The 23,144-nt window shown below is 43.2% G+C and overlaps 1 protein-coding gene across 3 annotated transcripts in view; it reads right to left on the bottom strand.

Annotated features, from left to right (window-relative positions):
* Window positions 1-2,558: 2,558 nt before the first annotated feature.
* The window catches only part of MTMR4 (myotubularin related protein 4), a 90,946-nt gene continuing 70,360 nt past the window's right edge, over window positions 2,559-23,144 (bottom strand). For all 3 annotated transcript variants that reach the window (XM_088455299.1, XM_088455290.1, XM_088455280.1), the window contains 9 exons: window positions 22,669-22,780; window positions 21,620-21,815; window positions 21,355-21,540; window positions 20,320-20,490; window positions 18,213-18,367; window positions 10,094-11,174; window positions 7,969-8,079; window positions 6,085-6,173; window positions 2,559-5,208 (listed from right to left, as the gene is read on the bottom strand). In XM_088455299.1, coding sequence (XP_088311425.1) covers window positions 5,031-5,208; window positions 6,085-6,173; window positions 7,969-8,079; window positions 10,094-11,174; window positions 18,213-18,367; window positions 20,320-20,490; window positions 21,355-21,540; window positions 21,620-21,815; window positions 22,669-22,780 — 2,279 coding nt within the window. In that variant the 3' untranslated portion in view covers window positions 2,559-5,030. The remainder of the gene's footprint in view (window positions 5,209-6,084; window positions 6,174-7,968; window positions 8,080-10,093; window positions 11,175-18,212; window positions 18,368-20,319; window positions 20,491-21,354; window positions 21,541-21,619; window positions 21,816-22,668; window positions 22,781-23,144) is intronic.

The following is a 23,144-nucleotide window of genomic DNA, read 5'->3' as shown; positions in this document are numbered from 1 at the left end:
TGCAGTGGATCTCCTCATGCAACTAGCTCTGCAGCTATCTGTGACAGCCCAGCAGGTGAGGTCACTCAGTCTTCTGTGGGGGGGCCAATGAGTGGGTTTATTTCCCGTTATAGGATTGGGGTAAGAAATACAGACAAGAGTCACATATTCCTTTCCAGTTTTTTTTTTCTTATGCAGCAGATGCACTGCTGCATAAGACAGGGTAACACTCACATCAAATGACTCCTAAAGGTGCGTACACACGTAGCGATTTTTTGAACGATTTAACTATGACGTCGTTATCGTTCAAAAAATAGTTCAGTTTCTGAGTCATAGCGATGAACGAAAATTGTTCAAGCGCTCTCCCGTTTGTAGATCTTTTCAGACTGTCCAACATAACTATTTTCATTAAGGGAAGGAACATTTTTCGTTCATCGTTGTAAAAATCGTTTATTACACTTCAAAAACTCGTTCACTTTTCAAGGGAAAATCTGACAGATAATCGTTGGTTACAAAATCGTTACGTGTGTATATGCGCCTTAAGAATTCACTTATAATTCTCCAACAGAGCTCATCTCTCACAATTCAAATTTTGTGGATTCATCGAAGCAATCCTAGATTGAATGATGAAGGCGCAGAGTATAAGGAATCCTCCCATCTTCACCAGGAACTACCGCAAGAAGGTTTGGACTTTACTGCTGGCAAGCTCCGTTCCCACTTCTAATAGCCTGCCAGTGATTTATATTAACGAGAGTTATACCATGAGGAACAGTACAGACACTGGACCAGAAGATCGGACAGTTTCACAGGAAATAGGGTAAACAGTAAAAGCTAAATACAGTCTCTGAAAGAAAAAAAAAAGAAAAAATAGAATTCAAATTACTAAATGACTTAAGCTGGGTACACACTGTACAATTATCTGTCAGATCAGCTAAGAATGTTATGATCTGAAAGGATTGGTATGTGTATGCACATACAATCTCCATTTATCTCAGATAAATTGGTCTAATCGCATCTGCTAGGATGCTCCTAAGATGCAATAAATCCAGTATCGTGAACATTTTGCAGTGTGTACGTGCTGGCGACGATCTGCCTACAGATTTTATAATGATTAGGGGGCCACTAAACAGCTAATCTGTGCGGCGCGTACAGTGACGGACCTACCTTCCGATTGCTAGGACAGAATAATGAGGATGTTTGGTCAGTAACAATTGTATAGTGTGCACGAATGAATATCTGAGGTTTCCCTTGCAAGGGCAAATCATGAGTTCATTGCATTTCAACAACTTGCCTGGCGTAGCTGCTTTAAATGCAACCACGCCAGACTGGAGTTTCAGAGACATGGTCGTATCTGATGTGATCAGTCAAAAATGCCCACTGGGCAGCTGCAGGAAAACAATCTTCCTGCAGCTGCCAAGCTCCGGGGAACCTCCCAGCTCCTGTGCACCCTTGGATCCTCAGTCAATGTCCACCTTATCACTCCTGGTCTCAGGGATCGGGCAGCTGGGGAAATGTAAACCAAACAGCCCCCAGCTCCTCTCAAGTGTATACCTGGCGTTTGCAGACAGGAGCAACCTCTCGGGACAAATAAACATAGCATAGCCTCTGTTCCCCATCATGTAGCTGTTCCCCAAATTTATCAGAATTTTTCTTTAAATAAAATATTAATATAAAAATCGATATTAGTATCCTAGCTAATTTCATGAGTCCTCTTGATTATGGTGATCCCATATCAATTAAGAATATCGATTAGGGATGGTTAAATAGTTTAAAAGTGTCTAAAGTTCAAAGTCATGCACTGTATATCATAAAATTGCTATTTTATTGCTATGTTTGAAAAAAAAAAAAAATGTAATGGTTTTCAAATAAAATTGTGTTGGATAAGTTATAAAATAGATGTTCTTGGCCTATTTCAAAAAAGACCCGACAATTTCTAAACGGTTTTTGGAAAAAATATTAGTCAGTTAAGTAAAAATGGTGCAGTGGGTACTCAGCTTTATACAGACATTGCAAAAAAAAAAAAAGAAAATAAATAAAGCAATTTTAAAGCACAATGGAATTCGACGGACCTATATGAATTTTTTTTTATAAAACAAAAATATAAAACTTTCTTCCTAATGGTGCATACACACGGTCAGATTTTTCCTTCAGATCTGAACGATAATGATTTAAAAATTGTTCAGTCGTTCATATCTGAAGGAAAATCTGACATATCTGACAGATCTGTTAGATGAACGATTTGAACGATGCGCGTTCCCGATGGTCAGATAACGATATCTGACATCTGATGTGTTTGCAGTCAGACTTGGACGATTTCCATTCATTTTAATGCAGTCAAAAATCGTTCAAATCTTTGATAAAAATGGTTCATCTGACAGATCTGACAAATCTGACCGTGTGTATGCTCCATAAGTCATTAACTTTTTTTTTCAGTTTACTTACACTATAAATCAAATCAACAAAAATCAATCATTATGGAAAATGCAGATACTCAATACCACAGATTGTTTAATGGTTCATTTATATGTTTTTACACCAAACACATTCTAAATAAAATCTGTAAGTAGAATGACAGGACATCACAGGTATAATAATTTTATTTTGAAGTGTATCACCTTCACAGCACATTTTTTGTTGTACACATAATATTTTACAGAGATGTATTCTGTCTTGACATTTTATTTGCTTGCACCATCATTTGAGACCGTCTGATCCATGGTGCAACCCTACAGGTGCAAGTCCCTTCCCAAATGCTCTGCTTTGGGGAACAAGGGATATCATACATAATGCTATTTTTTTTTTTTTTTTTCCACAGAACACACAGTTATGGTATATTTCTCCATGAACATTTCCACATCACAATAAAATGTCCTCCTGGGAAAGGAACATGGCATGTGCTATCGAAAAGAGGCAGCTACAACAGAATTGTTTCCTTCATCCCTAGAATTCCTTATGTAAATGAAAATGCAAGGATGTGATTGGACGTCTAGCGTACAGATCTAATGTAAGGTATGTTTAACAAGTAGGCCTAGAATTATCAGTGATGCATAAGGTTTCCTTCATGTTGACACACTGGCAGCAGCCATTTTATGGGCTGAACTGATACTTATAAACTGTAGCCGCTGACAAGGGACTATTAAAGTGATGCCGCCGGTCCTTATTCTATTGATCGTCTGCGCTCTAAAGAACATTTGTTAAGCCCACAAAATGGCTGACTCACTTGTGTACAGGAAACGGGTTTGCTTGAATTCCTATCTGCGTGTGAGAACTGGTCCAGTGTTTGTAAAGTACAACAAGTGACCTGCAGGGGGCTCACTCATTGCGGCACCAGAAGTGCTAGAGCGCCACAAGCTTATGGCTCGGTCACAATTCCTAGATTGCACAGAAAATCTGATCCTCTATTTGAATATGAGGAGTGTTACTGTGATAACCATTCTTTAATGCAGGCAGAGATAATTCCACCTACCTTAATGTATGAACGGCATACCTCTCTCAATAGATAACAATACCAGCATTGATCTCTCTGTTCCCAGGAAGCAGCCATGCAATTCAGGTGAGAAGATATTGTCTAACAAATTTTCTATTACAGGGAACCATAATGTACCAACGTTGAAAAGCTGATGGGTAAAGTAGCTGCTGCATAGAAATAATTAACCAAGTGACTTCCATGTGGCGTCACCTCCAAAAGACCGTATAGGGTCTTTATATAGCGAGACTATGTTAACATGATTCCACTACCAGCAATCTACGACATCTTTATCGTGATTTTTTCCCAAGTGGAGAGGGGTCCCGCTCCTTATGCAGGGTCCCGCTCCTTATGCAGAGCCAATCACCTGATTGCAAAGTGGTGATGGCTTCTTAAGATTGCTGAAAAAAGAAACTCGCAAAAATCATGTATTTACAAAAAATCCGAAGCAACACATGACACGTAATGGCTGATTCGTGTAACAAAGTGGCACTTTACAGCTCAATAGTAGAACAAAGAAGATTAATCTGGCATCACAAAACCTTTTGGTATTAACATTTTGTCCCTTGTCTAAGTTACATTGGTTAAGTGCACAAAAATCGAAATAGCAGCATTTAATATGAAGCCCCTCAAATGGAAACAGAAGAACAGCCAAGACTTACATCTCCAAGGGACACCTTTTTTTTTTTTTTTTTTTTTTTTACCAATCAGGAATCAAGTTTAAAGGATTCGAAAATAGTATTAACAAAAGAGACAAATATAAGTAAGACAAAAAAATAATAATAATGGACATTTACAGACACATAAATGAGAAGATATCAAAGTAGAATGGGGGGAGAGGGGGGAGAGTTAAAGCCCTAAAGCTCAAGACAAACAAGTGGAGGAACTTTTATACTTAAACCCTTTGCCACAAAAGGCGCCAGCCGCATATTGCAGCATACTCCTACGGCAAGAAAAGGGTCAATATTCACAGTTTTGTAGCACTCTATTACCCTAGTATTTACATGTAAACCCTGCATATCAAATGGTGCCACAGTCTGGAAAAAGAAAAAAAAAAATCCAAGAACATTTTGACCACATTTTCAGATTACTCCAGGAACACGAGATAGAAGGCAGCAGGGATCATGTCCCAATCAGGAGATACAATACAACAAAATATACACAATTAGATCTTTGTTTACAAAAGAGAAAAAAAAAAAAAAAAAACTTGAACAAGGGAAATGCAGCTTGATGCCTTGACACCTTTCTTCTCTAGGCTCTTGTCGGGAGACTGAATTGTCTGACCACATTCCTAATAAACCCTCAACAACCGCAGCTAGAGAACGCGGGAACCCAACATCTTCTAACTGGTAGAGAGAACCCTAGCAGTCCATGACAAATCCTACACTTGTGTGCGGGTACCAAACCTGCCTTGGTGCACAAATATAATGCTAAGGTAAGCCGGTGTGATTCTTACTTCCGAAGTATTTGTTCACCGGCATGCTTACATATTAGCAGTTACGCCATCCCATCAAAACTTCATCTTGGCTGTGAGGAACTAAAGGAGAAGCTTAAAGCCAGACTTTTTTTTTTTTTTTGCTAGCACTCAGCTTGATGCTGCCGCTAGGGGCTTCTTCAGCTGCTGGGACATAAGCTCCCTGGCTCGTGTAACTTGGATGTTGTCATAGCATGTATTGCAAACCAAGACGGGGTCGTAGAGCTGTTGGTCAGGAATAGGGAGCTTCAAATGACAGCAGCTGGCACAAAAAACATTTCCGCAGTTCCTAGAAGGGGAAAAAAAAAAAAAAAAAAAAGGGTTAGAACATGGGAATACCACCCAAACACGTACTGTAACAGGAGTACAACTGTGCTAAATAGAAGGAGTTATGTGGTGTGCATTCCACTGCACAATGTTTACCATGATATAACTGTAGTGTGCAGTTTTTAATTTTTTTTATTTTAAGTATACAGTAAATGGGAAACCGCTGCGGCAAAGCCAGATCTCTACAAATGGCACCATTCCAAGATGGACTTAATGCTGTTGGTTACGTAGTTGAACGAGAATCGGTGATCTGCTCATGCGTCTTGTGTGGCATTGCAGTAACAGCACAGTAACATTAGCGTAAATCTCTGAATCAGACCCAAAGTGCAGTTGTTATGGAGTTTGCTGCTTTGCGCATAATGGACCATCCAGCACACCATCGAAATATAGGGCAAAGTTTCTGCAACGTAGAAGAGCGCCTCAACGTGGAGAGAAGCGAGAAAATCTTTAGTGGAGTACTGTACTAAAGTGTAAGCTACCCATCAACGTGGGACCTCCAGCTCCTTGTCCAAGAAGATGTTTCCCTTTATCTAATAAAATAAAGCTCAGTTTATCTTCATATAAGGCTTGCAGTATGTTAGATATGATGGTTGGGGAACAGGACGACTCTTTACACTGCTTCTGGAATTGATTTTCTCTGCTAAAGTGCAACATGCAGGAGCAAAACGAGTTATATTAACAATCAAGTCCTCTTGGGGAGTAGATATGGCCATGGGTAGCTGTGCACATCAAAAACCACCCCTGACAATGCGCCCTGTCCACTCATTACAATAATATCACTCAGAAAAACTGAAAGTTTCAATTCTATTAGAAATAAACAAACACCAGCATTATTTACCTGCAGTGATGTCTCCGTTTAGCCAACCAGAATTCAGAGTCACAGTTGAAACAATGTGAAGCCATGTGGTCGGGCACCCATCTTGTCACCTTTGTAAAAATAACATTGTTAGGTTACGGTCTAGAGGTTTAATTAAATAGTTACACACACAACACTGGACACGTTTCACATGTAATAATTGCCAAGGTTTCCAACGCTCCATGCATTTTAAAATCAATCAGCTTATGTTTTTGTAAGATGTAATTAGTTAATTACCTATAGGCCAGACTGGGTAATAGTAGTATTAAACCCATTTTTTAATAAAACACAATTAGCGGTGCTGTCACACATTAAATGGAATGGGTATGACGTCCTGAAGCCGGCAGCCCGAAGAGAGAAGATCCAGACAGGGCAGCTAAGTACCCTATCCCTACACCTCTCCCCCCCGCCCCCCCCCCCCCACCTTAACCATCCCTTAGTGGTGCCTAACCCTAACTCCCCCTAACCTCCCCCGCCCCCACCTAGTGTCTAACCCCAACCCCCCCCCCCCCTTACCGCACCCGAAGCCTCCCAGAGTGGTGCCTATCCCTAACCTCCCCATTACCTAACGCGCCCCCCCATCCCGCATGCACGGCTATCAGTAAGGGCACCCTCGTTCTGGCTGGCGTCCTTCGGCCTCAGGATTAGGATGGACGTCAGTATTTCGAATGCCTATCTTATGTCCCTTGTCGGGATTCACATGTCAGTATTGAGACCGGCGGCCGCAAATAACTGCATCCCCATTGAACAGATATATGTATGTATTAACGTTCTTAGCAACGCTAGGTTAAGTCGTCTTTTAACTGCTTGCCAAAAACATTACTGTTTATAGGATCTGTTTTTATTAGGAGGGGGTTAGGCTTACAAAAGATCCCGGGGGCCAATCTGGAAGGCAGGGTCAGGTGGGGGCCCCACACTAGGCAGGGACCAGTCACTGGATGGGTGAGGAGAGCAGTGGTCATTCCACATCTGTGTTACGCCAGTTGCAGGGAAATATCTCTTTAGCCGGAGTGGGACTGCTTAGGGGTCTGGGTGTGTGTTTTACAGAGCCTGCTTGCCGAGTTTGTTCTGGGTTGTACAGTCACTATGTCTACAGAGTATGCGGTTTTCATCTTTAATTCCCTTTTTGCACCTTTCATGTTTAAAAACAAAGAGAGACGTTCCAGGTCCATGACTGGGTGGGCGACTTTTTAGATCTGTAATTCAAATTTGCACAACCAAGCATTTATGCATATCGCACAACCTGTGAGGCCGACTCTATGCCCACAGGAACATCCACTGATCTGGCAAAACCAGCCTGGGCTAGAACCATGGCGTAATCTATTCACACAGTTCATTTGAGCTCTAAAGTGGCAGGTGAAGGTAACTGTCCCTCCAGCTCTTTCGCTGAACACTCAGTGACTGATCCATATAGAGCATGTTTGGATGGAGATCACGTACAGTCTCCATGCCTCTAAATGAATGGATATTGGTGCATTGCCCTTGCTTTAAGTCAGTACAGGGTCTGGTGAGTATTTAGGGAGAATAACAGAAAAATCCTCACTGGCTATTTCTGAAAGTATCATAGTTTGGCCTTTAATTTACCCCGTGGAGGGTCAGATTTAAGAGTAAGGTAGTGGAAGAATCTGACTTGGACTATTCCTCGTAGGTTGGAGAGGACTCTACAAGGGATGGAGCCAATTCTCCAATATATTTACATTCTATAATTATATGTGTTATATGATATAGATATATGCACCCACAAATAAAAACATTTTCTTGCAAATCGCTTTTTTTTTTTTTTTTTTAGAAAAGTCAACTTGTATTTAGTTTTTTTTAAGGCTGCAGAGTGGCTATTGGAGGCTTAAAGATATAGAGCCTAATTACCTCAGTATCCTTCTTATCCACTGGCTCCCAACTGGCCTCTGACAGTCGGTCCTCACTTTTATCAGAGTATAGGTCATCCATATCGCTGCCATCGGACTCTTTTACACAGGTCTATTAGTGGTTGTTACACAGAAAGAGAATGGTATAGAAATGTAACTTGCAAAGTAATTGAATTATATTAGTGGTCTCTACAGATATGCACAAAAAACATCCATAAACTATTGTATAAATCATTACCAGGGATTTCTGATAAAGCGAAAAAAAAAAAAAAAAAAAGGGACCATGGGACACATACGATATAAATAATAATATCAATGAACCAGCGCTAATCCAATATAAAAAAACTGGTATATCTGGGAAACGAATGTGTCAATGAAATAGTATTTTATTGTATTTTATCAGAAGAAGCTGGATGTTATTGATCGAGCAAAACGCGTTAAGCAGGCTTCACCACAAACACCTGTGAGGCTGACAAGTAACCGAGGACGTTTTGGACTCTCCATGGATTTTTCTGGACATTCAAACAAGCTTCCATTATAGACTTCGGACCAGTAACCACAGTGGACTATCTTACAGCCCCAGGATTTACACAGGACATACTAAGAGGACTGTTTTACTTCAATCCACCAATTGGTAACTATACTGTGTCCAGATATTCAGTCAGTTTGGGAGCAAGTCCTAATACCATCTACTACACAGGAGACATTCAATACCTACAGGATGTTTGATTTTAAATGAATTTTATACATTTTCAAGTTCTTATTATTTTATAAAGGTACAATAAAATATTATTTCATTGACACATTCGTTTCCCAAATATACCAATTTTTTGATATTGGATTAGGGCTGGTTCATTGATATTATTTATATTCTCTAGGGATTGACAATCCCGTACCGGCTGCTACGTAGTAGCGCACTGTATTACGTTATATTGATTCCGCACATACGATATAAACTGGAGGAATGGGAAAAATATGGGCCCAATCAAAAAAAGATTAAGAAAAAACCATACCAAACGCACCAGACTGGATAAATGGAATAAAAGAAATGATGTGGAAGGTAGACACAACGGATTTCTACAGCGTCACAAAAACAAATATACTAAAGTGAGAGTTTTTAGAAGTGAGTTTTAGAAGTGGAGATGTTGCCCATAGCAACCAATCAGATTCTACTTAACATTTAACTAGCCCCTTCTAGAAGAAAATAGCTAGAATCTGATTGGTTACTATGGGCAACATCACTTCTAAAAGTCTCTTCTAAAAACTCTCACTGTAGTAAATTTACCCCTTAGGGTGGCCACAAATTTTGTAATCCTATTACTGAGGTCGTGAGACAGGCAAGATCACTGTCCAGTATGCCATCCTTGTGGCCTATTGGTGTTGTGGGAAGATGACCGCAGACATAGGAACTATAATATCAAATTTAGCAACATGCCTAATTAAAGACCTTTACAATTTTGATATGATCTACATCAGGCATCACGTGTTTTGCCAACACGTACGCAGCAATACTGCAGTGTATGTTGTCAGCATTCAAATTACAGCAAGTGGTTTTACTCCACATTTAAATGGACGTTCCATTAACTATACATAATAACTATAGCAGATATTCCGACAGGCTAAAGAGGATTGGTTAATGTAATTAAACCTAAAACACGTCCCTAGTCAACATAAAAAGGGCATTATGAATAGGGATGTGCAGGCTCGGATAGGTTCGAGTTTGCACGTTGAGTTCGGATTTTTCCCTCCAAAAAAACGGAACTCCATGCAAGATGACGTTTTGCCTCTTTCTGAGTTCCGTTTTTTTGGAGGGAAAAATCTGAACTCAACGTGCAAACTCGAACCTATCCGAGCCTGCACATCCCTAATTATGAAGTATCTTCAGGACATTAGCACTTGCTCTTGTAAATGTAATGTATTGTTTCAGTACAGTAAAAAATTGTCCATTACGCTAATTTATCAAACCAGGTGACGTTGTAAAAAACAATAAAAAAACAAAACCCTAAGTGATACAGTAGCTGAAACCCCCATATTCAAGTCTGGCTACTAAATTGGTTTTATAGTGAAGGCCTGGCTATTCCAGTACAGAAATTACATTTAACAATATAGTTAGTAAAAGAACTTACAAAGTCATCTTCATAGTCGGCCTCGGGCTCAGGCGGTGGTGCACAATACTGACGAAGCTCCAGCTGTAACTGCAATTCCCACACCTGCCTGCGCAGTAAGTCAACCTCTTGCTTGTAGCTAGCTTCCATCTGCCTCAGCCGTTGTTGCACAACATCATTTGGAATAGGCAAACCGTCATCGTCTTGGTACATGAGAGGCGCAGGTGATGGACAAGCCAAAGGAAAAAAACGACCCGTGTGAAATAGCCTGTTGTGACAGGTCACTGACCCCCTACAGCTTCTCACTGAGGGTCCAGAACAGTGCAATGAGGCAGGAAAGTTGTAGGAAATCTTTGCAGCATCTCTGGAAATATAGGAGCCAGCAGTATGTCTCCCATGCCTGCTGTGGAGACTTCTTGTCGAGTACTCATATGACATAGGACGGCGAAGACCAATCTCACCTATAGGAACAGATTTCATCATTCCTTGTAAACTGTCCCAGTTCGCTGCCAGAAAAGAAATCTCACTCCTTGGGATGTGAGCCAATGCTTTTCGGTCAGTCCTACATACTTCCTTTGCTGTCTTACCAGATTTGGTAAGTTCCTTGCAAGACGTGTTGTTGGCAGACACATCAGTCTCCAAGTCTGGACAGGGTAGATTTGACAAGAGAGGACTTTTGTGTTGAGCGTTATCAGCAATCGATATAGTAATAATATTTTGCTCATCTACGTCAGTACTGTTTTCCAGTACACGTTTAATGTTGTCACATTTTGTGTCGGTAAATTCTGCTTCGGCAACCGGAGAAGTACCACTTTCATCCAGTTCATTATTATTCTGACTTTCTGGGACATCTTGCGTATTTCCTTCCTCATCTTGGCTGACCCTATGGAGAGGATCACCGGCCTCTTCCTCCTCGTCTCTGACATCTGAGGTATGCTGCGGGCGAGGCTGGCTTTCTGCCTCACTGGCATCGGCATTACTGCCGCAGGAGTCCAGGCTAACTTGATGATTGTTTAAGTTAGGGTCACTTGAAGTGCGAGTCAGCAAACCACCACTGTCACACGCAGTCACCAGATTATCCATTGAGCGTGTTTTAGGTAACCTTACATATAAAAAAAAAAAAAAAACACAAAATAACAACAAAAAAAACAACACATGGATATTAATTAATTAATTTAAAAAAATGTAAAAAGAGCAAAAAATAATTATTAAGGATACATTTTACAAATTTTGCTTATAAAGTCAATAATTACAGTGACATGACATGCTGATAACAATGCATGCAATTTAAACTGTCCATGGCCCTTGTACTATAAAATACTGGAACTCGGAAGAAAAAGTTGTAAAAAGGAGAGTTATTGTAAAACATACCCTTGTTAACTCTCTTTTGTCGAAGTCCATAGGGTCCACAGGGAGACAATGTGGTGTAGGTGGGACTTGGAGGACCGGACACCAACAGATCGCTCCGGTCCTTCCCCCTATACCCCGTCCACAGCCTGAGGGCAACTCTGTTTTGTTAACAAGCCCAAGGCAGGAGCAGGACAGGAGAGAAGGAAGACTGGTACATTGAAGAATCACACGCTCACACAGAGGGGCATATTCAATTACATGCGAAAAGTCCCATACTTTTCGCATGCGAGTTTTCAATGCGAATAAGTATCGCGCGCGTGCTCGCTTTTCGCCGTATTCAATTCAAAATCGGCGAAAACGGGAGCCGACAAAACTGTAACATGCGAAAAGTACTGTCAGATTTGGGGAAATCAGCCTGACACCCCCCAAAAGATACCCCCAAATAGCCCTGCTGAAGGCATTTGGGGTACTTAAATTATCTCAATAGCTGCTACAGTATTTTGCATCTTTGCAGAAGTGGTAAATGCTATTCTTCACCAGGTTTGTTTGCTCAAAATAAGTAGTCCCAGCAAATTTGGGGTACCTGAAAATGGGTGCTAGCATATTTTTAAGTTGCTAAAGAGTACATTTAAAAATCGTTAAAAGTCCAAAAGTCCACCTGCCGCAAGCACCTGCAAACTTATTAATTCCTGGGGCATATTTGGGGAGTTTTTAAGTTAGTCCCCCAACTTTGAACTTTTTCGCCCCCAAAACGTAAATACTTTTTTGTGTAATCTAAAGCCTTTAAACTATGACACAGTTTACCTTTGGGGGACTGTCCCAAGGGTAAAGGGAGGTTCCCGCAGCTTTGCACCCCAAAACCACAATTCTGCACTTTTTTCGACACCTATTCATAGGCGAATCTTTTTCGCATGTCCCGTTGCATTGAGTTTCCGCACCGGCGAAAAGCCATTGGAATTGAATACGGAGGAAACTTTTCGCACGGCGAAATGACGTACCTCGCGATACATTTCCGCAGAAATGGACTTATCGCGTCTAATTGAATACTGCCCTCTAGGAAACAAGTGACCAAGAGAAGAAACCCATAGAAGCCAGGTGCGTCAGGGCGGGTGGACCCTATGGACTTCGAAGAAAAAGTTAACAAAAGGTAAGTTTTACCATAACTCTCCTTTTCTTCTTCAGGGTCCATAGGGCTCACAGGGGAGACAATGGGATGTCCCAAAGCAGTTGCTCAAGGGCAGGGACGCTCCTCAGCAGAGAGGAGAACCATGCACCCGAAGGAAGCATCCTGAGAGGCAAATGTATCAAAGGCATATAACCTAAGAAAGGTGTGGATAGAAGACCATGTAGCCGCCTTGCATAGTTGTTCGGCAGACGTGCCACGCTGGGCTGCCCACGAGCAACCCACACAGCGAGTAGAATGAGCAGATACTGAAGCTGGCACAGGAAGGCCAGTCTGCGCGTAAGCCTGTGAGATAGTCTTGCAAATCCATCTGGCCAGAGTCTGTTTGTTAGCTGGCCATCCCTTCTTATGGAATCCATATAAGATGAAGAGGGAGTCTGATTTCCTGATGGAACTAGTGCGGTCCACGTAGATCTTTAGAGCACAGACCACATCCAAAGAGGCCTCACCTACCGAGAGGTCTGGTGACTGAAAGGCCGGAACCACAATTTCCTCATTAATGTGAAACGAGAGACCACTTTGGGAAGGAAGCCTGGGCAGGTTCTAAAAACAGCCCTGTCCTGATGAAAGATTAAAAAGGGGAAGAGACATGAAAGCACCCCTAAATCTGATACCCTACAGGCAGATGCTATAGCCAGAAGAAAAAGTCTTCGCAATGAGCCACTTGACATCCAGTTCCAAGGGTTCGAATTGAGGTTCCTGAAGTGCATGGAGAACCACTGACAAATCCCACGGAGCCACAGGAAGGACAAAAGGAGGTTGTATACATAGAACTCCCTGCAGGAAGGTGTGAATATCCAGTAGAGGAGCAAATATGAGCTGGAACCAGATGGAAAGAGCAGAGACGTGCACTTTAGATATGCTAGGTGGAGTCCAAGATCCATTCCAGCCTGAAGAAAAGCAAGTATTCTAGAAACCTTAAAAACTTGAGGGTCATAGTTTCTAGGGGTACAACACTGGAAATATGTATGCCATACCCGGTGATAAATCATGGCAGAAGCTGGTTTACGAGCTCTGATCATGGTCTGGACCACAGAGCTAGAAAATCCCTTAGGAGGGATGTCTCAAGAGCAAGCCATTAAAGACAGACGGGCCAGGTCCGGATGTAGACAAGGACCCTGAGACAAAAGGTCTGCTCATAGAGGAAGTTGAAGAGGAACGTCTATAGAGAGACTTTGAAGGTCGAAGTACCAATTGTGTCTGGGCCAAGCAGGAGCTACCAACAGGACTGTGCCCCCTTCCTGTTTGAATTTCCGAAGAACTTGAGGAAGAAAGGATAATGTAGGGAAGAGGTACGCCAACTGGAAGGTCCACCTCACAGATAATGCGTCCACAAAGGCCGCGTTGGGGTCCATTGTCCTGGCTCCATACACAGGAAGTTTGTGGTTGTGTCCTGAAGCCTTGAGATCCACAGCTGGCAGACCCCATTTTTCCACTAGAAGCTGAAAGACTTCTTCTGGATGTAGAGACCACTCTCCTGCATGCACGGCGTGAAGGCTGAGGAAATCCGCTTCCCAATTGAGAATTCCTGAGATGATCACTGCGGAGAAGGCTGGGAGATGGCGCTCGGTCCATGTGAGAATGTGGGACACTTCTGCCATTGCTGCTAGACTTCGAGTGCCTCCTTGGTGATTAAGGTAGGCCACTGCCGTGGCGTTCTCGGACTGTACTTGTATTGGTCTGCTCTGAGAATATCCTGAGCCAGATTGAGAGCTCTATAGATGGCTCGGAGTTGTAGGACGTTGATTGGTAAAACCGCCTTGGCTGGACTCCAGCGACCCTGGAAGGAGTGATGGCCGGTCACCGCACCCCACCCACGGAGGCTTGCGTCCATGATTAGAAGTACCCAGTCCGGGATCCAAAAGGGGCGTCCCTTGTTCAAGTGGGACGTCTGTAGCCACCAGGCTCGGGACAGGCGAACCTCCGGGGAGAGACTCCGTCTGGTATCTGAGCAGATGAGGCAGCCCGTTCCACCTGGAGATGATCAGGTGTTGTAGGGACCTGGAGTGAAACTGAGTGAACTCCACCATGTCAAAAGGTGGACACCATGGATCCCAGGGTCTGCATTGCAGAGTAAATGGACACTCGGCGACTGTGTAGTAGTCTGCGCACCAGGTGCTGTAATACCAATATTTTTTCTGACGTTAGGAAGATTCTCTGAACATGAGAGTCTAGGAGGGCTCCCAGATGTACCATTCTTTGAGAAGGTGTCAAGTAAGAATTTTTCCAGTTGATCAGCCAACCGTGCATTTGTAGAAAGGCAATGGTTATCTGTAGATGGCGGTGAAGAATGTCTGGGGAGTTGGCCAACAGCAAGAGATCGTCTAAATATGGGATCAGCCTGATCCCTTGATGATGAACATAGGCCACCATCATAACTGCCATGATCTTGGTAAAGACCAGAGGAGCCGTTGAAAGGCCAAAAGGCAGAGCCTGAAATTGGTAATGATGTTGTACTATAGCAAACCGGAGATATTGTTGATGAGAAAGCGCTATAGGTACATGTAGGTAAGCGGTCTGAATGTCCAGCGACACCATAAAGTCCCCAGGCTCCATAGCCAGGATAATAGAGAGGAGAGTTTCCATACGAAACCTGGGCATCCTGATAAATTTGTTCAGAGACTTGAGATTGATAGATCGATGAGACCCATTGGGCTTCTCAACTAAGAAAAGGGTAGAATAATAGCCCTTCCATTGCTGTGCGGAGGGGGCAGCAGTTATTACTGTTGAGAGCAGTAAGGACAGAATGGGCTTCCGGAGCAGCAAGGCCTTTTGTGGGTCAAATGGAGGGCCTGCGCAAAAGAACTGCTGGGGGGTGGTTGCCTCAGGAAGAATAGGGCATATCCGTGGGAGACCAATTCTCTTACCCAGGCGTCTGATGTGGTCTGAGGCAAGAACTGGGCGAATTGAAGAAGTCGGCTTCCCACCCTGGGAGAGGCTTGCCCCGTCAGGCTGAAGGCTTGTCCTCAGATTTGGTAGGTGGACGTCTAGTAGCCCAGGTCTGTTTGGTCCTAGGCTTGGAAGCCTTAGTTGATACTTGAAAAGGACTAACCCTTTAGCTTTTCCTTGAGGACGAAAGGACAACGTCCGAGGCTTCTCATTATATGCAGAGGGCAGGAACGCCGTCTTGGAAGCTGCCAAAATAGTCAACATTTTGTCCAATTCTGGGCCAAACAGGATATCCCCTGAATAAGGCAGAGACTCCAAAGCCTTTTTAGAGGATCTGCCTTCCATGAGTGGAGCCAAACAATACGATGGGCTGCTACAGAAGTGGCAGATGCCTTGGAGACTAGGAGAGCCGTATCCATAGCTGCTTCACTCAAATAGGAGGCTGCATCTCTGATGTGAGATATCTAGGACAGCTGTTCCCTCGAAGCATTAGAAGGAAATGTCTCTTCTAGGGTCTCTGCCCAACTCTCAATGGCCTTAGCCCTAGCAAGACGAGTAATAGCTCCTGTTAGGGAGTATATAGAGTTTAGACAAGCTTCCATCCTTCTATCCGTAGTCTCCTTCAAGGAGGTTGCAGTATGGATAGGTAAAGTAGCATTTTTGACCAGAGCTGTCACATGGGAATCCACTGGGGAAGTTCCCATTTAGTGCAATCAGTAGCGGGAAGAGGGTAAAAGGAACTTAAACGCTTAAGGTGCGTACACACTGGGCGCTTAAAGTGGACGACTGAACGATAACGATATCGTTAACGTTCAGTCATCCACTTTATCGTCCATTTTTAACACAAAAAAGATGAACGATAACGACGACGTGCGTTCCCGCGGGTCGTTCGTCATTATCGTTCATCGGGTTAACATGCAGGCCAACCTGACGATGTCATCAGGTTGCTGCATGTTACGGAATGGGGGAGAGAGCCCTGCGCTGAACGATATCGTTAATGATATCGTTCAGCGGGTGTGCTCAATGTCATGAACGACATTGAGCACAGCCTGCCGGGGACACACTAGACCAGGGGTCTTCAAACTTGGCCCTCCAGATGCTGTGGAACTACACATCCCAGCATGCACTGCATAGTTTTAGCATGCTGTTATATCAAAAAGGTGGCAGTGCATGCTGGGATGTGTAGTTCCACAGCAGCTGGAGGGCCAAGTTTGAAGACCCCTGCACTAGACGATATCGCTCAGGAAGCATATCGTCTAGTGTGTACGCTCCTTTTGGCAGCTGAAAGAGTGAGGAAATTCTGGTAAAATTTACTTTTGTCATTTAAAGGATGGCTGTTTTGCCTTAGGAGCAGGTTGTCTCTTCTATTTGAAGAATAGATTTTACAGCTCTTACAAGTGCAGGTATATTCAATTTAGAGGGGGGTTCCTCGTCTCCCGAAGGGGAGTCGGAGTGAGAGAGGTCTGCATCTTCTGCCTCCCCAGATGATAAATTAGAATCCAATAGCTGGGTGGACTGGGAAGATAACGCAGCACGCTTAGTAGGTTTTCTAGATAAGGGTCTCTCCTGTACAGGTATCTGCCAGATTCTGCACGAAGGTAGAAAGTATGTCTACCCATGGGGGAGGGAAAGGATTTGTAAATGCTGTGGCCATCCCATAGGGGGAGCTACCACAGGGACCGTTAGATGGTCTGCAAATTTTGGCAGCACCTGTGAAAAAGTAGCCCAGGGTGGTCCTGAGGAGAGGACACCGGGGCTGATGGGCCCGGGCAGTATAACACTATGCACAAAGACCATCCTGAATGAGGTCAACTGAAGTTAAGCCTGCTGAGAGTGGGAACAGCAGGCTGCTTGTCAGTCTGGTCTCTGCCAGACGTAGCTGCAAGAATAATGTAACACACAATCTGGTACAGTGCAGTGAGCAACCCAGTTGAATGTGTAATATGCCACAGTGTAGTGAGCAACAGCGATATATTGTATGTGATAGCTCTCACAAATATATGGAAATGTGAGGTACAATGAACCCTCTATACATTTAGTTAGGGAGCAGCAAGACCGCAGTGGAATGGCGCCCATAGCTGGGGAAGGGGCCGCAGGGAGAGTGCCTTCTCCCCAATGTTGACTTTAACCACCGGGTCCCCTGGCCTTACACATGCCCTACGCCAGTGCTTGTAATGCCCTGGTGGTCTAGTGGAGTCCCGGACGAACCGGTGTCCACATCAGTGTCTCCTAAGACCAGAGGTAAGACTGCGCATACACGCAGAGCGGGAATCCACCTTACCTGCTCCTTGAGTCCTGGCTGCAGTCTGGGGTGCGGGGAGCCTCGCTAGCTAGGTCCCCCTCAGAGCCCTGCCGAGAGTACCTAGCCGAGGGCTGGTGTAACGGCACCGCGGAGGGGTGATGGAGCAGCAGTGCAGACGTCCCAAGGACTGTCTCGTGCTGCTGCTCACAGTAGATAAATGAAAATAAAATCATAAAAATAAGCTTGGGCTGCTTAAAAGCAGCCCTCTGTTAAAACGGTGATCCAGCTCCTGCAGGACACCAAAGAAACGGAGTTGCCCTCAGGCTGTAGGCGGAGTATCGGGGGAAGGACCGAAGCACCCTGGGATTTAAAAGCTTTGCTGTTGGTGTCCGGTCCTCCAAGTCCCACCTACACCCCATTCTCTCCCTGTGGACCCTGAAGAAGAAATATTATAATTCAGCTGAACAAAATTTTACCTGTCCAGTGATCTAGAATTGAAATCTGGTCCTTGAGATGCCGGGGAAAGGTAAAGTTCCATCCCGTCGTCAATGGGCGCACATGGCGAAGAGGCAGGGAGGTATACGGCTGTCCAGAGTTGAAGAGCCCGAACATGACAAACTGGGTGTAGAACCTACAGAACAAGTGTGCAATATTTCTCATGTAGATCTATACATATGTGTCAGAAAATAAATGGCATAGTATAAATAGTGCAGCAATTTAGAGAACCTATTTGAAGTCGTTTTGATATAACTGGAATCTCCGTAAGGATGCACCCAAGGGCTGGTACTTTTATGGAGTCATTATCAATGGTTTCAGAAGGGCTAACCTATTAGAGAGTAATTCTAAATGGTTACAGGGGCCAATCTATTAGAGAGTCATTATAAATTGTTACAGAATGAGAAGTCTATTAGAGAGTAATTAGAAATGGTTTCAGCATGACTAGCCTACAGGGTCTCAAACACGGTCCTCGGAACCCCAAACAGTGCATATTTTCCAGGTCTCCTCACAGAATCACAAGTAAAATTCTAAGCTCCACCAGTGGAACTTTTAAAATGTGTCAGTGAGTAATGAATACACCTGTGCACCTGCTAGGTGACCTGGATAACGTGCACTGTGTGGGGTCCCGAGGACTGAGTTTGAGAACATCTGGACTAGCCTATTGGATACTAGCCTAGCACAGTGCCTATGGGTGATTGTCGCAAATGCAAACACTGAAAATTACAATGTTCTCCCATTTGCATCACAGCTCACCAAGGTGAATTACTGAGCTAGTAACTGTGCTGGAGAAGAAATATTTTTAGTAATTTGTGGCTTGAAAACAGACAAAATTCAAAAATGTATCTATTCTCATCTCAAAAGTTACATACATTTAAAGAAAATCTCCACTAATACTAATATTTATATTCCCTGACAGGTAACATTATTTTTCTGTTACCATATGGTTTATAAAGATTTAAACTTGGAGCTACAAGACACAGTTTATCATGAACATAAGACAGAGGTTCCCAAACTTGGTCACCAAGGTACCCTAACAGGCCAGGTCTTAAGGACATCGATGCTTGGGCACAGGTGACTTAATTAGTACTCTGTGCTTAATGTTGGATATACTTCAAACCTGGACTGTTAGGGTGCCTTGAGGACCACGTTTGGGAACCTCTGACATAAGAGGACGACTAGAACAAGAGGACACTCTCTGAATCTGGAGAAAAGACTGAAAGGTAACATGAGGAATAACAGTCACACAAAGTGGTGGTGGGGACTCGCACATCAGCATAACACAGGTATGCACTGGACTAAATTATTGCAATTGTTCAGACTTAAACAAAAACCAAAAGTAACCAGACAGAAAAAAAACTAAATAATGACATTAGGATTATACAATTTTGTTTTTTAATAACTAAATATATTTATATGATGTTCCACTGTAAAGACTAAAATCTGGAAGTAAATCATTTTTCTACAAATGGAGACTGGATACCAATATCAGGTGCAAAGAGTGACCTTGGCTTAGAACGATGAGAATCTGTCATTTGTGGCACTGTCAGCAGGCTCTGGTGCACACTAGAACAATTAATGCACAGGCCAGAACGGTCAGGAACAAATGCCACAGAAAAGAAAAAAAAAAAAATCTATAAAAATAATAATGCATCATTCAAGCCTCAATAATATATGTGGACTCCCCCATAATGGGTGGGTAAACACAAGGATCATATAGGACAGGGGATAAAAGTCTCAGTATGGGTGGGGACACATAATGCATCCCAATTCTCAGATTACTTTAGACCAGGGGAAGCCAACCTCGGTCCTCGAGAGCTACCAACAGGTCATGTTTTCCAGGTCACCTAGCAGGTGCACAGGTGTAGTTATTACTCACAGACACATTTGAAAAGATCCACAGGTGGAGCTAATTATCTCACTTGTGATTTTGTGAGGAGACCTGGAAAACATGCACTGTTGGTAGCTCCCGAGGACCAGGGTTGGCTACCCCGCTTTAGACTGTGCATCTCCTTGTGGTTATAAGGTAATAGGGTGGCAATTTAAGTTGAAATATGCAGGTATTTATTACGCTATTGTGTTCCTTACCAGCTCACCACCAGGCATGTAGAGCAGGTTGTGAAAGTTTTTGTTGCCAGTTCTGAGTAATGACCACACCGAGCAGGTCCTTTTGTAGATGTTTCGCGTTTCTCGTTCACAAGGGTTGTTGGAAAGGAAAGTGCCATAGAGGCAGGAGTACGTGTGCTGGACTAACTTCACCTGCGCGTCAAGAGAAGGGGTTATAGCCGGCTATAATCGTCTAGTCGGAGACACTTAGATTTATAGATGAAATTGCCTCATTAGCTTTCTGTAGGAAACTGCAATACTATGTAAAGTCCAGGTGTGAATAAATCTGGTAACAGTGTTGCTCTACAGTCCAGGCTTTCCCTGCCTTACAGCCAATATAGAAGATTAAGTGCTGGAACCCACCAACCTTTATTCATAATGTTCTATGTCACGGCAAGGGGTAGACAGAAGAGTCAGCTGCTGTGGGTGCAAGAGTTCAACGATATAGTTCAAGCACTGAACACACAAATGGGTCTCATACTGCAGAGGAACAGCAGCATGCCTGCACTGCCTTGGTGCTTTATGCCCTTTACAATATCTAGCCAACGCAGGTGGTTAACATAAAGGCCACACTACTCAAACTGTGCCATCATATACAGCGCAGTTTGGTTTCCCTCACTTAGGAGCCAAAATACCTCATCCTACCTGTGTTCTAAGCATAATATGGAACCACTGGATACTGCACAATGTGTAGGAGACAGGTCCGTTTTAAAGGACCAATAGATTTCAAAATTGACATTTTCACGTGCAAACCACAAAATACACTGGGCGGTGTTTCCAGATGGGATCCGGCACAAATCAAAGAGCGGAAACATCATTGGCCATCGCCTTGTATACGATTCAAACAACCCAGGCTGGGCTTTCCTGCCATCAGCCCAGCCTAGCTGTCAGTCACACACTGCCTGATTAGTTAGCGAAGCAGCTGCCTGATAACACGGCAACCTGCTGCAGACCAGTGAATGAGAACATGGTGGATATAGTTACATATAGAATGAGCAAGTTGGTTTTGTGCTTTACCAAGAAGGCGTGGTTGAATTCAAAGAGACAAGGGAACTGATGGAGCAGCTGATGGACACAGTCTAACCACTGCAGGAAGACAGGGCATTGCTCGTTTTGATCTTCAACATTTTCCTGATGACCACAGCGATCACCAAATTTATGGCCATAATCCAACCAGTCTGTCTCAACCAACACCTGAAAGCCCTATAAAAGAAACGGCCATAATTAACATTACAATTATGAGTCAAAGAACCAAGACGTCTTCATTGATGTCACTACATACCTCTAAGGTCCGGTAATACGGATCCAACAGGACCTTCGCCAGGGAAACAATCTGAGGTGTCCTGTCCCAGCCATCGGAGCAGTGAACTAGCACCGGGCGCTCTTCTCGGTCCACGGCGTTGGCCACAACGGTGGCAGCTTTCAACATAACAGACAGGTGCTGCAGCCACTTGGTACTTTCCAGTGCTGAGAGCCAGCTACAAAACACATAAAGGGTTTCACCACCTGAGAGATAAGTGGCATCTTCAGAGAGAAAGATCATGATGATGGCATTAGTTGATGGAAATGAAAAAGTGGCCAGGCCAAGGATTATGATATAAAAATATATCGCAAAAGCAAAACAAATATTTTTGGAAGTACATTAACAATTACACTAATCCAGAATATCTTTAGACAAAATGGCCTTACATTGTTTTTCACTGTGGAAATGTAAATAGAAATAGTTTTTCTTTTCTTTTTTTTACTTATTCACATTCTCAATATTGGGTTCCCTAAATTACCTGTTGCTAACAAACCTTGGCTATTCTGAGGGCTGAAAGCACAACCATGAGAATGCAGCCAATCAGCTCACTAGAAAAGAATGACATCACTGAGATACTTGGTGATACTGACAGAACATCAAGTTCCATTGATGTCACTGGTTCTTCATGAACCAATGGGCTGTGTCCTAATGAATATCGTCTCAGTCCACACATTTGGGTAAATGTACTAGCCTGCGGTTTCAGCAGTTTCCGGCGAGTCTGCTCGATATTAATAAAGGCGAAACCAGGTTGGTTTTGCCTTTTAAATGATTTCCCCTTTAAACATCAGGAAGACTTGCTGGGAACTCGCCGATGTTTTGCGAGAAACAGTGTATTACATTTACTCCATTGTCATGTGTCTATAGGCAATCGTTACACTGTATAGCGTGGCAAGGCGTAAATAGGGGAACCTCTGCGATAATATTTTTAAGTGTCAAAGAACTATGAAGACTGGGGATAGACACCGGGTGTCACACAGAATGGGTGTTGTAATCAACCTAAATAAATAAGACCACACTAGGAAACGTACTTTCCTGGATCCGGAACTTGATTGCACACAGCTCGCAGGTACTGGAAACTATTTCTGATTGAGTGGATATTTGCCATTCCCATAAAGGCTACTTCACAATTTGGATAGTATTCTGCAACAGTAAAGCACATAATAATGAATCGTTTCAATAAGGCAAAGATGAATCAAGGAAGATGTTGTTCCTTAGCAGAAGTTGGTAAATCAAAATTAACAGCAGCAATTGCCTTTTTCCAAGATTATATATTATATATACACAATCCAATGACAGCGGCACTCAGGGATTGAAATAAAACACAACACGGTGGTCAGATAGATATCGACGTTTTAATGCTCCTGCATTTTCATCAGGACGAGTGCCGCCGTCATTGGTATTGTATCTGATTTGTCTTCATGTGACATTATTCGGAGGGCAACGGGGTGAGGAACTTTTTGTGCAGTGAGTGCCGGATTGCAAAGATTTATATATTTATTACCAG

Source organism: Taudactylus pleione, unplaced genomic scaffold, assembly GCF_031769625.1.
Source record: "Taudactylus pleione unplaced genomic scaffold, aTauple2 ptg000040l, whole genome shotgun sequence".
Classification (NCBI taxonomy): domain Eukaryota; kingdom Metazoa; phylum Chordata; class Amphibia; order Anura; family Myobatrachidae; genus Taudactylus; species Taudactylus pleione.
The sequence above is the reverse complement of the archived record's forward strand: the minus strand, read 5'-3'. Positions and strand labels throughout refer to the sequence as shown.